At 51.5% G+C, this 16,266-nt stretch overlaps 3 protein-coding genes across 3 annotated transcripts; all 3 read right to left on the bottom strand.

Annotated features, from left to right (window-relative positions):
- Positions 1–728: 728 nt before the first annotated feature.
- On the bottom strand, positions 729–6,984 carry EMWEY_00041060 (SNF2/RAD54 helicase family protein, putative; the record flags this gene model as incomplete). The annotated part of the gene is made up of 7 exons (XM_013482623.1): positions 729–944; positions 1,206–1,358; positions 1,484–1,613; positions 1,965–4,264; positions 4,668–4,984; positions 5,525–6,442; positions 6,789–6,984. The coding sequence occupies 7 exons, from the start codon at positions 6,982–6,984 to the stop codon at positions 729–731; spliced, it is 4,230 nt and encodes a 1,409-aa protein (XP_013338077.1).
- Positions 6,985–9,940: 2,956 nt separating this feature from the next.
- EMWEY_00041050 (reticulon domain-containing protein, putative) lies at positions 9,941–10,513 on the bottom strand (the record flags this gene model as incomplete). The annotated part of the gene is made up of 1 exon (XM_013482622.1): positions 9,941–10,513. One exon carries the CDS (start codon positions 10,511–10,513, stop codon positions 9,941–9,943), a length of 573 nt encoding a protein of 190 aa, XP_013338076.1.
- A 2,777-nt stretch (positions 10,514–13,290) lies between these two features.
- EMWEY_00041040 (ubiquitin-conjugating enzyme e2, putative) lies at positions 13,291–15,511 on the bottom strand (the record flags this gene model as incomplete). Its single annotated transcript, XM_013482621.1, has 6 exons — positions 13,291–13,641; positions 13,834–13,938; positions 14,090–14,200; positions 14,557–14,694; positions 14,975–15,139; positions 15,374–15,511. 6 exons carry the CDS (start codon positions 15,509–15,511, stop codon positions 13,291–13,293), a joined length of 1,008 nt encoding a protein of 335 aa, XP_013338075.1.
- Between the last annotated feature and the right edge of the window lie 755 nt (positions 15,512–16,266).

Here is a 16,266-nt window from a genome sequence, read left to right as displayed (position 1 = left end):
TATATATATATATATATATATATATATATAATGCCCGAGGCAAGTATAACGCCCAACAGGCGTGTCCTAGGTACCTCGGAATCTTTCTCCAGCACTTCAGCATCCTGCTCATTTTCAGACAGTCCCTCTCCTTCTCCGCCGGGTTGCTGCTTTCGTTTCTTCCCCTTGCCTGTCTTGGCATTCGCGGTACTTCCTGTTGGGCTGTCTTCCAACGAATCGCCTCCGCTTGGCTTCGACAAGTCTATAGTGAGAGGAACAAAGCAAGCAGGGCAGCCTAATGCCGCTGCAACGGCTGGAAGTTGGTGCTGATCTCCTTCAGTGGCGGCCGGAGCCGACTCCATGTACTCTTGAACACAGAGGCGGTGGAATGCATGCCCACACTTGGCTTGGGCCATATCCTGGTCGCACAAAAAAGCAAACGTACGCCACATCCATGCAGTGTGCGCTTTCGTAGGCGCACAAGAGCTTCACACGGAGAGGACCACCTAGAGGCGAGAAATCACAGTTAGTAAGAAAGAGAAAGACACGTCCTTTTGGTTTAAGTCCTGCCTTGCAAAGGTGAAGATGTGAAGGGCTGATGACATGGTTACAAGCAGCAAGGCAGGGTGCTGCGGCATGGGACAGCAAGGAAGCAGATGCATCACAATCTAGCCACAGCCCCACAGTGCACATCACAGCATGCAACAACCGCTTTTGCAAGTCCTGCAACCACTGCAGCAGCAACATCCTCATACTATTGCATCCATGTCTTCCTGGCAAATGGCGCAGACGCCAGTTTGCTGTGCATTGCGTGAGTCGGTAGGTAGTGGCGAACAACCCTCCTTCGACTGAAGAGACCCGTGAATGAGGAGATAAGGGTGGTCCACTGCTTGGCGAAGCCGCGACAACAAGTCAAAGATGTGCGCGAAGTTGTGGAGAACTGTTCCACTTTTCACATACGAGTCCTGCGGCAAGCCAAAGAGAGACAGAGAAGATGGCTGACAATGCTAGTAGATAGACAGACGATTCCAGTCGTCAAAACAAAACAAAAGCAGAGAACGTGCCCCTAAATGTCATATCCAAAGCCAAACTCCACGGAAGCGTGGTTCTCCTTCGGGAGTGGCATGCAGACAGAGGATGCAACGACGGCTATGAACATCAGCACCACAATTCTGGACAGCCAGTAAACCTAGGTGGAGCAGAAACTATGAGGGATAGATGCATACGAATTGAGTGGCCGTTTGCTTGAAAAGGGACTCGTAGAAATCCCTTTCTTGTGGGCTCAAAGCGTCTCTTCTTATGGACACGACAAGAGGAGGCAGCTTAACGTCAGCTGCTCTCTCTACCTTTGTACGCCGGAGCAAACAAACATCCAGCACCTATAGAAAGAAAACGCAGGTACAGTGCGACCATCCTCTGCATTGTTGTTCGACACAGGTGCAACTGATGTATGCAGCTGGTGAGCGAGAAAAAGTTGGCAACAGCCTTACTAAGGAGAACCTACCTCCCTCTTCAAGGTCTCAAGGGCCACGATTCCCTCCCCTTGATAGCCAAACTCTTTAATTGGCTTGACAACGCGGCGGCAAAAGAATGAATAGTGTGTCATCCGCGTATGAGAACACTTGTCACAGTACCTGTCAGCGGCAATCGTAGAGGCACACACCGGGAAAGCAAGTCATTAAATTCTATTGGCGCCACTGGCCATCCCTCCGTTCGCCAATATCCCCTCGCTCCCCCGCCTGACCTTTTGGTATCCTCTGTGTGCATGTGTAAAAACACTACAAAGGATGTATTGGCAGCAGCTCACGCAGCTGCTGTCTAGCCCTGCGCTGACTCACTTCCCATCAGCAAAACGGTAGTGCATTGATCTGCAGCTGCAGCCCTTCTTTGAGCAGAAGTAATATGCATACGGGTAAAACCGCAAGAAACGTATGAGGCTGTACAGTTCCCCAATTCGGTTTTGAAGGGGAGTGCCTGTCAGGCACCACCTACAGCCTCCCACAACAATCGAAAAATCCGGTTCTGTTCCACAGCGGGAAGTAACAACACGCGCCACCTCGTTGCCGCTGTCTCCAGGGCCCCTACTGGAGCTGCCGTGACGCGTCCTTTCCATGCTTTCGGAGGAGCCAGCGACCTTGGCTGACCCTCCCTGCTGCTCGGTTTCCGCATCCTCATCCTGTTTTTCTTCCTGAGCCCGCCGTTGTTGTTGCTTATCCTGCGGTTGCAGCTGCCGTTTCTTACCGCAGTGGCTTCTGACCTTGCGACTCCTGTGATCAGCTGTTCCCTGCCCATCATCGCCTGCAATAACAACCGGCTGGATCGCATCGCTGTCACAAGAGTCCTTTGCATCTTCCACGTCTACCTGCTTCTCCAGCACCTGTTTCTGCCGTTGCTCTTTCTTCCCGTGACATCCTGGAACCTTAATAGTGGCGCTGCGCAGAGCAAATATTGCTTGAGCTGTGCTGCTGTTCCTCGATTTGATCCTGTGGGCTTCGTCCAGCACAATTCTCTGCCACACAACCCCATGAAGAGGAGACTGTCGAAGGGCCTCTACCAAGTTAGGGTCCTCCTCCAGTCTCTCTTTTACCTGCCCACCCTCCTCTTCGTTTTCGGATTCTGTGTCGCCTAAGGCCTTGCCCCACAGCAACTCGTCTACTGGGGTGAGGGGTATCCTCTTGGGTGGTTCTTTGCTATTGCTGCTGTCAGCATTTCGGCTCGTCCGGGCACGTCGTTTCGTGCTATCAGAAGAGAGGACGGATATAACTGATGAAACATCGGAGTCTGCATCATCGGGCCCCCCATCTGACGTTGTCGCAACGAATGACTCTGAGGAATCATTTTCTGACGATGAAGAATCAGATGGCTCATATTCTGTGCTGCTACTTTCCCACTCGCTTGCGCTGCTGTCGGGTCTTCGGGATGCTGGCCGCCGGCGCCCTGAGCGCTTCTCCGACGCCTTCTTGACTGGCTTTTTGGGTTTGATGCAGTTTTGGCCAACTTTCCTACTGCCCTTCTTGCCGCTGTACTTGCGGTTTTTCCGCACTTCTGCAGTCTTGTCTTTACTCTCTTCGGTGGGCTTCTTCTTTTTGGATACAGAAAGAGGTCTGCCGTCCTCTGACGAGTCCGCTTCGCATCGTTGCTCTTGCGGCTTTACTGGTTTGACGTATTTAAAGGCTGGCTTATTCTTCCTGCTGTTGCTACTACTATTAGTGCTGCCTGCTGACTCTTTTGTCGAGTGATGGGCTCGTCCGTCGCCACTAAACTCCTCTAATTCATGCTTGACGGATGCACCCGCCCCCTGGCGCTCGCGTGTTACTGGCTGCACATCTTGTGCCTTGGTACCGAGTGCATGTGTTTCGCCGTTTCCGGTGCTGCTGCCACTCTTTGGTGAGCGTCTAGTATGCTCCACATCTTTCTCACCATCGCTGGGCGCTTCCAACTGCGAACCGTTCCTGCATTTTACATTTCTCCCAGCTTGGGGTCTGCTTCGGCACTCCTTCGGTGCAGCCCCCTGCTGCGGCTGCAGTTCACCATCTCCTTGGTCCCCTTCACTGGATTCATGTGGCTTCCTCGAGCTACTCTTGTGGGTACTTGTCCCCTCTGAATCGTTCCCTCGGGTATCTGCTGCCGCCTCTCTCAACAAGCTTCTCTGAAGCAGTGGTTCCAGCTGTTCCAGCAACTGGGCCTTCGTCGACCGGGCTACTATGGTCCCCCCAAGGGCCTTAATGAGTTCTCTCAGCTCTGCTACTTTCAAGCGACTGACTTCAGCCATGGTTAGCTCACCATTCTCCCCTGTTTCTTCGTCGTCATTGTTGCCCTTTGCCTCGCTACTGGCGCTGCTGCTGCTCTCTGAGGCTGTCTTTTGTCTCTTGTATCCAGGGGACTCCGCTGCTTCTGCAGCAGCTTTCGCGCTGCGGTAGGCGTGGGGCCCTAACCATGGCAGAGGCCCCACTTCATCGGGGTTGATGTTTGCCTGCTCAAGCAACTCCTTTAAACAGTTGCCTGGCGTCGGTACGAAAGATACAGGCCCTGTTCGTTCTTCTGTTGCTGCATCCTTCCTCTTTTTGCTGCTCCGTTTCTTCGTTGCAGAAGCAGCCACTGCAACTGCGCCCACATTTTCCTTGTCGTCTGCGTTGATGATGTTTAGCGAAACCATCGCTCGCTTTGTACCTTCATCCACTTTGCGTTCGGTCAGCCTCTGCTTGGCGGTGCGCTGGGCATCGGGCCCACAGAAGTATTTCTGGTGAATGAATAGCTTGTCCCGCATAAAAAGCCTCCCACAGTACTGCAAGCAACAAAACGGAAAACGGGGGCGTCAAAAAAGGACTGTCCTGTGCAAACCAAATGCTACTCACAGCTTGCATGGAAATGCGGAACTATCAAATACGCATAGGGATACTGCGTCCGCACTGAAACATTCCTACACCTGGACGCATACGGTATAGTACCGGGGAAAGACTTCACTACAGATAATTCCCACTAGGGATGTCCTCCACGCGATGATGACATTTGCAGGTACAAACGGATGTATGTGCAGGTACAGGAAGCAACGAAGAAACGATAAGATGTGCATAACAACTCGTATTAGTATGTGTATGTATACATGCATATGTCCAAAGCTGGATTCAGGTGGCTGGTGCACGCCGTGTTCAAGTCTGCCAAGGGCCGTGCCAAATGAGTAAAGGTACCTTGCACGAAACCTTGTGTTTGTTTATTTGCTTGCGGAAATCCTGTTCAACAGTTTGATACGTTGTCAAAACGACGTCGTACTGATGAAGGACCGAATGGAGGGCCCGTCTCTGGGACCCGTGGTATATGAGCACCGAAAGTCGGCCAGGAACCACAAACCTATCAAGTTCACTCTTCCACTGCAGCAGTGCAGCTAGGGGAGTGACTATCAATGTGGAGCACACACAGGCTCTCATCAAAGAGGGCACGGAGTCAGGGAGTGAGGGAAGCGGACGGCACAGTAGCAGAGATATGATTTGGATTGTCTTCCCCATTCCTTCGAGACAACAAGCACGCACGCAAATGCAAACACAGATATTGAATTACTTCATTCAGACAGGACAGGTGCATAAAAATTGGAGGCATTCAACCCCATAAATAGGATAAACACCACAATACCTGCTGAGAGGTCACGAATGTCAGAGTACTTAGGCATTACATCACTTCTGGCTTTCCACAAATAAAGCGCAGCTATCCGCCAGATGACGCATATCTATACACTCGTTCTTGAGAAATTGCTGCCACTCCTATACTCCCACGGAAGGCACTGCAGTCTAGATTGCGTGGAGAAGCCCCGCGACCAGTTTTGCACTTACGATGCTGGTCGTGACTGCAAAACTGATCGCAGGGCCAGTCTACTATGGATGACGGGGAAGGCGGGGAACGCGTGGGGCTAGGAATGCAACGTGAAGAAATAAATATATTGGGTCAAGTTGAGCATCCGCAAGCGAAAAAGGAGCTTAAAACAGGGCGACAGCTTTCGCTTTAAAGCAAGAAAATCGCCAAAACAGAAGACGTGTCCCGTATCTCTCCTCACCCATCTCATCAGCTAATATGCCTCCTTTGATGTGAGAAGCCTCTTGTTGCGCCAGCCACCACAGGCCCTCTTCCTGGAAAGGTAGAAGCGGCAACAGTAGCCCATTGGGAGATGCTACACGCCCCTTGATAACCCTCCTGGTGAGCCCTTCCAGCACTTCTTCGGCCCTTTCTGCAGTAGCTACAGTCTCCTTTTGCACTTCATCCGGGAAAAACAACCAAAGCGCCGCTTCAGCTAGGGCCTCCTGGACTTCCCGCTGTTCCACTTGTGACAGACTGTCGGCCATCAAGCACAAACGGTCGAGGGAAACGATACATCCAGCTCTGTCTAACAACAGACGGTCCCGCGCAGGTAACTCATCATCTCCCTTTTTGTCCTTTTGCGCGCAGTCCGATCCACCGCCGCCAACTAGACTTCCGGAGTCGTTAGACCCCTCATGTAGCGTGGAAGAGGCAGAGGCCACGGAAGCGTTGCTACTTTTACATGCCGTAGAAGGTGCAAACGCTGGGGCCTTTTTGCTACTGCCAGTTTCCTCTCGTTGTTCTGCCTTTGCTACGGCCGTATCTCTACCGGTAACCCGTGTCCTCCGTACTGGCTGTTCGTTCTTCAGAGATGTGAACTCTTCCCTAGGAGTGTTGTGTGCACCTGCGGCTTTCGTCTCAGTCTTTGGTGGGTCCACAGGTTTTGCAGCTACGGCTTCTAGACAGGAAATAGAAGTAATGAGATCCTCTCGTAGTCGTTCAATGAGATCTCCTTCTGCCTGTTCGTTCAGAATGAGGGTGAACAGCTCTCTGCTACAGCCCAGATGCAACCAGCAGCAGAGCACCTCATACGCTCCCCTGGGGTCTGAGGTGGGATAGCCCACGCGGAGTGTTCCCTTAGCAATGGAGCCGCCACACTTACGACACTTGCTCTGGCCTGAGGAACAGAGGTACAAAACAAATGATAAAGGGAAGAAACACAAAGGAGCGAAACCGATAGGTGAGGAAATAAGAAAGATAATTGTGGTGATGAATCTCAAAAAATGACGGACTGATCCCGACACGAGACATGGATAAGTTTGAAAGCCATAGAGAGATAAGGTGGCGGTAGGAAAAACTACGGAAAAAGCCCCGCATGGAGAGACAACGATCACGAAAAGAAGCAAGGCCCCACAGTGCACCACATCACTAAGGGGAAGGGTTCAGAAGGGGCGCGCGGTGGCAGGAGGAAAATTGGCTGTATGGGGCTGAGGCAGATAAGCCAATGGTTGGGAAGCACTTACCGGAGGCAGCCTTTTGGACCATGGCTTTTGCGCCCTGTAACTGCTGCCTCTCCCCCGGTTTGAGCTTCTTCAAGAGTCGTTCTGGGACCCACTGTCGCTCCTTCGGCCAGTAGAAGCATTCCTCCGTTGAGGGTGTGGGTAAGGAGGTTTTAGTTGTGACAATGTCGGAAAGTTCGTTGGGGATCATCCACGCCATGATGCCGACGAAGACGTTGTATCGGAAGGGAGAGAAAACACACTGTGACTGTGAAAAAGGGCTCGCCCTACTAAAGCATCACAGCACCAGAAGCGCAAGCCAATGACGGGCCTCTGCAACTCCTTCAAAGGACAAACACGCCAATGGACGAGCAAGTAGAATATTGGAAGATCTGTGTGACCACGAGAGATACTTGCGCCCCAAGCAAGCACTTGATTCAACCTCAGAGGATCTGGAGTGCTGATATCCAAATAAAGACATCAGAAACCGCAAAACAATTTGACTTCTAAACAAAAAACAGTCCTTCGTTGTAACTCGAAACGCCAAGTGGTAGGGTGCTCTAGTGGAGTGGCACCCTACTGCCCCATAAGCAATAGTGGGGGTGTAGGACTTGTTACAGAAATCCAAAAAGAATCGCACTCTAAAAGAAGCCAGCAGCGTACATTCCCTTAGCCATTTCCGTGGGGCTTTTTTGCTGTTGCAGCAACACTAGCTCTACACCTGCAGCATGCAGTGCTGGCTACAGTAACGAGATACCATTTGCGGAACGCAAACAACAGTTTGTAATCATTGTTACCACAATCTTCTCTTTTGAAGTTAACTGCGGAGTCGCTCTAGGTTCACCCGTCTTCGGCACCAACTGCAACGGTAGCACGAGCAGCAGAACGGCACTGGAGGGCCCCTGTCGTCAGCGTAGTTGAAACTTCGGCTTTTGACAGCTTGCTGAGATGTCGTTTCCATTTTATGCGGAGTTCGGGGTGCGCTACCCTAAGTACATTCCACCAAAAGACCCGAGCGAGCGCCTCGTCGACCCCAAGAAAAAGCTTGCCCCTGCGTGCACCACCAAGTGCAGCCGATGGGTCCACGAATACGCTGTACGTGCAAACTACTTGCCTGGATGCTGCTTGAGTTTTCTGGCGATAAGAGATTGACACAGTTTCTAATGGGGTTTCCGGTTATCCATCCCGTGACACTATTCATATGCACATGACTGTCGCGTACCTCGCTGCATCGCTAAATTTTTTTCTGCTGAAAGAAAGACGACGTCTGCTTAGACTGAGTGGCCTTCGGCGACCAGCTCATTTTAAGACTCCTTGTTCACTTGGGGCTGTCCTATTCGGACGTTTATCAACACGGCAGGCATGTAGGGCAGGTCAACGGAAGTATTTGGAGTGCATTTTGATGGGAATTTGCTGCAATTAATTCCACCATCTTTCACGTATCTCTTGATCATGCAGATTGCTCAAAGGGATGCTGTCGTGTGCCCTCCATAACTGGTTGCGGCCTTTGAGCGTCTTTGTTTTTCTTTCTATTTACGAACGACATGACGGGTTTGTTTTTTCCAGCTTTATGCTCTCTAATGGGTTCGTAGGCATGCTGCGACCGTGTGAAGGCTCGTACTGACGGACGGGGAAACTGCTCGGGTCAGTTTGAGGAGCTGCAGGCCTGCGTGGACACATGTGTAAGCATTGCCCTACCTAGTTCCCTATATTCAGTAGAGCCCCGCATGTCTATGTGCTGTCTCAGCCAACCGAAGGTAGCCCTTAACACCTTTTCTGCAGGCATAACTCTCTGTCTTCGTTCTGTGGTCATCTCTCAAATATGTCTATAAAATGTATTAAGTTCGCCTGCCCGGTTTGCTCGCGCGAAGGCGAGCACACAACCCCGTTTGAACGGAAGTGCCGTTGAATATTCGATGCGTTTCCAGGTGGCAAAGGATCTCTTCAAGTACTTGAAGTGAGCCCGAACGATGTCATCACCTGCCTCACGCCCCCAGGCCTTGATGTGGTTTGGTACTCTCGTCCTGTGAGGCGTTGGAGCTACAAAAGGGTTCTACTTTCATATATCCATCTCCCGGCAGCGCTAGAACTCAGGGGAACATGAGAACCCCCGAGCGCCCTTCAACTGTGCAGTCATGGCAAACTGTAAACGGCGGGGTAAGCTTCGCCACCGTGATGAGACCGTAGGCAGCCACGGTCGGAACCGCCTAAGAAGCCCATACCAAGCTTTCCTAGAGTTGAAGAACTCATTCCGAGACATGCCACCGCTGTCTTAGAAGGACCATGAAATTTTCTGTGTAAGCTATTTGGGTTGTTTCCATTCCTATGCGTGGCTTCCCTTGTAACTTACAAATTCGCGTGTGGACAGTTTGCACTTAATTAACAAGTGGCAAGCATGATATCCGACGTGAATTAACCTCGCCGTGGGGCTAGAACAATCTTAGCCGGAGACCACACCCTACATAATTAGAGGCCTAGGTGCTGCCGCTGCCAGCAGTATCACGGGGGAGGGTAGATAGAATAAATGTGATCAGTGAACGACTCTACTCTGAAAATGGCCTAGGGTAGCTTGCAACTAAGGTGTATAAAGCAGAATTGATCTGTGAAGGACCCTAATCTCAGAGTGACTTAGGATAGCTTGCAACTTCACCTCGACGCCTATAGATGTAACACTTTTATGGCACGCTTAAAGGTTAAAGGGGTTGATGCAAATTGGCTCCCCTTACGGCTCCCTGGGGAACCGACGTAGGAGCTGTTTTAGCCGTTACAGCAGCAGTAAACACACGCAGTGCACCCGAGGTACACCCTGTCCCACTGAAGCAGTGTGGATGTCAGCACAGAGAATGGGGAGTTGCGTCTTCAATGTGGGTTGGCAACGCACAAAGCATGTCCCCACAACCTACCCTGTTCTCAACGAGTCCAACGCACTCAAATGGAACTGCCTAGGTTGCGACGAAGATACTCCTGGCACTGGCTGCCATGAGAGCCTGCGAAACCCCATACATCACGGCCAACTCCACACTGCACAGTGGCTGATGTTGGGCGCTACGCTCCCATCGCAGAAGCTGTGAAGCTGCAAGACGCTGCCCCCCTCTACCTGAATGCCTTATCGACTAAGCACGGAAGGGTCGACTGAGGACCCCGTCGAGCCCCTTAACTAAGAGACAGCCGACACACTAGAGCTTCTTGTCACTGGCTTCCATCTTTGGAATCGACTGAAAGAGTTCATGGAAGGTCTGGTTGGCCATCTTGATGTATGGAGAAACAATTGGATATATTGTGTCGTGAAACAAGGAAGAACAGCTGCTGTACAGGAACCAACCCCATGTCGCAACGAAAAAGAGGCTGGCGAAAGACAGGAAGGAAGACACGTATCCGAGAGTCAGCAGAGCGCAGCAGACCTTGGTGGTGAAGAAGACGTTCCTCCACAGGCAAACATCACGACAAAACTCCAAGAACTGATTAGTCCTGTCGTACAGCCGTCCCACAGCAGACTCGATGCCGGAGCGACTGACAATTTCCCAAGGCCCTTCCTCCAGGGGGGTGAGGTGCAGCGCCTTAAGCAGCAACCCCAGCATCACTGGAGCAAGACACAAGTAGCAGCATAGCGACACCATGCTCTTTCCCATGGCGAAGACGAGGAAGTAAAAGAGGTTCACGGAGACAAACAGCGCTAGGCTGTTTGCCCGCGAGTCCAGTCCCAGCGCGCGGGACACAAAGCAGCCACCGCAGTCCTGTGAACCCCCCATTTTCGAAGTTTACCGAAAAACAGATGTAGCAGGGAATGCGGGCAAGCAACAGCGCAGCCGCGGTTCACTGACACCACAATTTGGACGGCGCGCAGGTCCCCCACGTGATACACAGCAGTACAGGGGAACACTACACACCTATTTCTGTTGTAAATAATTTACTCCTCGTGTATAAACCGCGAATCCACATAAAGTGCTGCCAGGCGAAACCTGTGGAAAGCAGCAACGCGCCACCCCACGCGAAGACGAAGCTCCGCGGCTGCAAGGACACCCAAGGACGAGTAATGCGGAAAAATATGGGCGCTTTGATGCACTTTGTGAGCAAAATTAACGAAACCCACCGAAGTTAGAAGGTGCCATCGACATCCTGAACCCTCCTTCGTCCCAGCGGCCTGCACAACGCACAGAAGCGCGCCTCGCGCTGCTCTGCTCAAGGGCCCCCAAGTATGGCGGGCACTATACAGTCTCTGCAGGACACTAGGGCTAAATATGTTCGTATAATGACTCAAACATGTTTGCATGAACCCCCTGTGGTAACGGTGTCATAAGATCGGTGGTGGTGTAGACTGTCTCACCGGGCAAGAGCAACGTTGCTACGCATACAGGGATCCATAAAGCTGTAGCGTTTGTTGCAAGTCTTACTAATTTATTCATTATTTCGTTTTTATAGCAACAGGAAAGCTCCACCGGGCTATGCGTGGATAAGTTTTATCTGCTCCTTCACCGAAATGCCTGTCTCGCCGCTGGTGTAGCATGGTCTGTCTAAAGTTTGTATTTCTACATGTACGCAGGCTCGCAACTAGGGGCCAAGGAAGTGTTAAGCGATTGCCAACAATGTTGGTACAATGTTCATATTGGGTTTTAGATATATATGTGTGTGCCCAGTGCTCTCGAACTTCCCGAGGGGTGTTACGCGGTTCCGAGATCTTAGCCGGCGAATACTGTGGGCTGGAATGGTAAAATAAACATGAGCGTTCCTTAACTGGAGGTAACATCGCCCCTCAGTCTCCAGGTGTCGTTTGCTCAGAGGCTGACTCAAGCGCCTGGTGCTGCTTCACAGGGGTCGGCTTGCCAGGAGTAGCAACGCACCTTGCTGCACAGAAGGTGCAATACTGCCCCAAATACGAACCAAAACAGGCCTGGTCAGCACTATGCACAGACGCTTTAGACACACGTTTGGAACTGTGGCCTGCGTACTGTTCGTCTAGTAGGGCCAGGTTCATGTGCCCAGTTCAGACAGACTTGCCAGTTCCGCACAGACAACGGCCTCCATCTGCACCAGGTAAGTGCATACACTACCACAGTATGGAATTGCTAGACTTATTTGTCGTTACTAACAAGTTCCCCTAACTCCTGGCCTTTCAATAGGCGGTGCTCATCTAAGAAGTGGCGAACTAAACTACAAGAAGAGAAGCGCTATTGTATTGGGAAATTGAAATTACCTCCAGCCTCCCTTGAAAGGCAAAAATTAAGACACCTCCTCTTAAGTTAAACGATATCCTAATGGAAAGGAAGGGAAAGTGATACCTTGTTTGGAGTTGTACTATCGTGTGCTGTAACCGTCCGGTCACGGCCAACAATGCCTATTTTCCTTCTCAACATTTCCTACCAGCCATTAATTGTATTGACGGCTTGCAGGGATTTGAGCAGCTACTTCCTGTACTGCAGTATTGTTTGACAGAGTATCCCGTACGAAATAACGGCGTGGGGATGAAACACACCGATGCATTCCTACCGGAAAAGCATTCCCTGATGCAACAGTGAGTGTGCACCCTGCCCCGCCATTGGAGCCGTGAATTCTCTCTAGGCTTCTGTGGTCAGTGGGACTCAAGTTTCCTTGATAAGAACACCCTCACCTGCCACATGACACGCCACCACTTCGATTCTGGCTGCAAGATGGAAGCACCAACCTGTTGGCTCCTCGTGCTTTTACTGTTCCCTACCATCCACTCATTCAACACGCGACTAGGGTACTCTAGATACTGTGGAATGCAGACTCCCTCCCTAACGGAAACATGCAACCCAATATATCACTGCCTTCAACTTCTCCCAAAGTCTTTGAAAATTTCGTTTTAGCGGGTCCGCTCGTCTGGACGACGAGCCTGCCGGCAACGACTGCACGAAAAGTATCCAAAAATGTCACTCATAAATACAGAGGACAGGTGACATTCATTGGGGCCCGTTTAAGATAGTAAAACCTTCTTGGGAGTCATTCAATGAACTTCGCGGGTTGGAGCCCCCACAGTCTCAATGCCATTCTCCCCACATAACTCACTGAGCTAAATGTAAAGTTTAGCTCTAGTCCGCACTCCAGAACACTGCCAACAAAAGCTTCCTCGGGCCCCACAAGGGCGCCATCTCACACCTGCCTCCCAGACATCTGCATTCCCGCATTTTCAATCTACGTTCCATACCGGCAATTTCCTCCTGCCTGATTGCCGTGCATTTAGTACGCTAACACTGATGCCAAACCTGTGGACGTCCCGACGGGCCCCGAAGCTTATGCGGCGTACTACTAAAAAGCGCACGGGGAGCGAGGGGGAAGCAAAGGGAAATGCTAAAGCACGCTCCTGGTGACTGCACACTGCTACCCTATCATCTGCAAAGGCGTAGGCCAGCCGATATAAGACAATCTACACCAAACAACCAATCTACTGGAACTACTCCCTAATAACAAACAACGCCAGATGTACACGATGCTCCTTCAACCTCCTCTGGTGGCTGCTCTCGGTGCTACTATAACTGTTCTTGATGGCCGACGCCCGCTGATCCCAGCATCAGCTGTTAAGCGAAGGCGACGGGAGCAGCAGCGAAAATCTGGGAGGCTGCAACAGCAAATCACCTAGCAACAGCAATGAAGCCAGCAGCAACAGCAAGAGCATCAAGTCAGCCCATGCAATAAGAAACTCCGTCCTGTTAGCCGGCGAACCAAGCCAATAAGTCCAGAATGGAGTAGCCTGGGGCCGACCAGATCTCCTGGTAGTAGAAACGTCTTCAGTATTCCGCGCAGCAGACACCTCATCTCTGCCACTGCTGTTGTTTGGGATGATGCCGCCACTGTTGTTGCCGTCGCTGTTGTTGGAAGACGGTTCTCGAGGAACAGTGCCAACAACCGACGGGCTCTCAACCTGAAGAAGCAGCGATGAGCACCATAGCTTGCGTCAGCTTCCGGAATATCCTACCTTTCCAGAGGCCATGCACTCTTCGCTGGCAAGCAGACAGATATTCAGGTATGCATTATTCACAATTTTCTGCTATGTGCTCCACCCAACTCCTGCCTGAAGTTGTCTGCTGGGGAACAACCGGGTGCCACCAAATACCTGCGAGGTCACCATTCGCCCATGAACAGTACTTGCATTCGTCTGCTGCTGCTTGCTTTGATCTCGCGCAAGAAGTGCCTGAGCCTTCAGCTGTTCAGGTAGTTCCTATGCTCACAAATCACAAGCCACCGCGCGTTGCTCTCTATCCATTCCTCAGCTCTCCCACTAAGTTTGGTCGTTCAACTGGGTACACTGGCCTTAACCGGCAAATGTCGGGATCCCTTTCCCCCGCCACTCCTCTATGCTATTCGCTCACTGGTAGAGTGTTCGTAGGTGCCGCGCAACCCTCTTCAACAAGTTGCTTGTTGGGTCTCTTGCAAACTGGACACACCCAAGAGGCGCTCTCAAGCGCCATCTGCCTCCGGTCCTGAAGGAAACGACACACGAAAAATAAGGCACCCCAAAACCTTAAACAGTCATCGAAAGCTGTGATGCAGAGAGCGAAGCGTTACAAGCACGCGTAAAAAGCCACAATACTGCGTCTAACTGCAACGCTTCCTTGTCTCAGCGGAAGCAGACAGGGGATGACATACGACCACAACAGAAGCCCTCCCACGGGAACGACGAAACAGCAGCACCGCATCCCTTATACGCGTCAGCGCCAGATACACTGTCCACAACGGTGGTACCCAGCACTTCCACAACAACAGTGGCAGTGCTTGCCTCAGGAGCAATGGCACCTACATAGTTCTTCAGCAACAGCAAGGAATTGCAACAACGTACCTTCTCCGAAGCCTCTAAGGCATGCAGAGCCCCCTGAGCTGGTGTGGGGAAAAAAGCACAGAGCGCATCGAGAAGCGTGCGAATGCCCCATGCTGGCTGCCAGAGCTCGGGATGGTGGCTGCTAGCGCTTAAGCATATCTGGGCGCAGCAATAAACAGGCAGTACATGAAAAATAGCTGCAAGCAAACCGGCTCAGCCACGTCTGCTAAAACGCCCTCGAACGGGAAAAAGAGATGAAACAAGCGGCATATAATGGTCCCAAGGAGGAAACAAAGATATGCGAGAAGCTTCCCTTGACTGCCATACTCCGGGCAGTCTTAACGGGAGAATCGATCCGTACATACACGCAAGCAGTAACAATTCCGGCCTCTGCTCAGAAGCTCCTCCAACGAGAAGAAAGGGCAGATAGTAGCCTTACCTTCTTGTTTATGTCGAATCTGCCGTTTCTCGTAAGCAACATCAGAGATGGAGGAGCAAAGGGATAGTTCTTTGGCAACACAATACGCCCATGGTACAGGCCCCCTTCAAAAGGAGAATCTGGCGGTCCCCTCAATGTGAAATGCCACTCTCGCGGTTCCTCAAGCTGAAGAGACGCCAAAAGCACCAGCGCACACACTAGGTGTCTCAATGAGTTTATGAAACAATATGGGAAAGATCCAAACATCCCGACCTCCTCTCCAGCTAGAACCGCCTACGAAGAGTAGAAAGCCCATGGAATACAGCCCCTCCAAAGTATCTGGATACGATGAGTTCATAAAAGTAGGAGCCCAACCGCAGCCTGTACATGCGACTCCCGTGTACACTGCAGGAAACCCACTGAAAGAGGGGCAGCTGTCCAATGGGGCGACGCATTGCGCTGTATGTCTCTGTGTTCCCTCAGAATTCTCGCAAGGCTCTGCGCAGTCGACGCATGCTGCGCTGCTCCAGCTCTGCCCGTATCGTGGGCTACCTCCATCAGCGGATGCACTCTTTACTGGCGCGGGCGCTGTTACTGTTGCAGGTACTGATATATTTTCCGTGCGGTGACGACTGTCCCTGGTTCTTCCTTCACGTCCTTGCTGTCACTCTTTTTGTAGCTACACTGTGGAGCACCGAAGAACACATACAGAAGAGCACAAGAGACCGCCGTAACGCCTACAAAGGGTTTGGTCACAATGCCTCCACTCCCCCGTACCACCAGGCAACGAATGACCTCATATGCGTGCAGCCGTTAAAACTGGTGCACACTGCAGACTTTAAAACAGAGCCTAACAGACCGGAAGCTGCGAAAGTTGTAAATGAGCATAGCAACTTCTACGGCACCGGCCAGTGCTGACATGGGGGATACCAGGGCAGCCCACCAGTTGTTTAACATGGATAGAAACGAGTCATTCCCGTAGAAATAATGATTGTGAAAAAAAGAAGTACTTCACCTCTAAGCACGAAGGCAGACAATGAATCAGCCTTGGAGATGTGTCCTGCCTCGCTGAACAGCTACTGCACCGGGACCACCACGCAAACAATATCTTTTGGCTTCCATGCACTGCCACATAAACAATTTCGGTACTTCAACTTCTTCATATGCCACTATTCCACACGCATGACAAACAGGTGCTCGGCGATCACCACCGACTCTAGCGAGGGAAGCGTAATGCAGTGGCTGCTCGTCCGCTTTTCAGTCACTCCAGGCCCCCAAGGCATTAGGGCTGTGGGTGGAACTGCATTCCTTTC

Source organism: Eimeria maxima, genomic scaffold, assembly GCF_000499605.1.
Source record: "Eimeria maxima Weybridge genomic scaffold, Emw_scaff690, whole genome shotgun sequence".
Taxonomy (NCBI): Eukaryota; Apicomplexa; class Conoidasida; order Eucoccidiorida; family Eimeriidae; genus Eimeria; species Eimeria maxima.
Note: the sequence above shows the minus strand (reverse complement) of the source record. Positions and strands in the feature narration are given on the sequence as shown.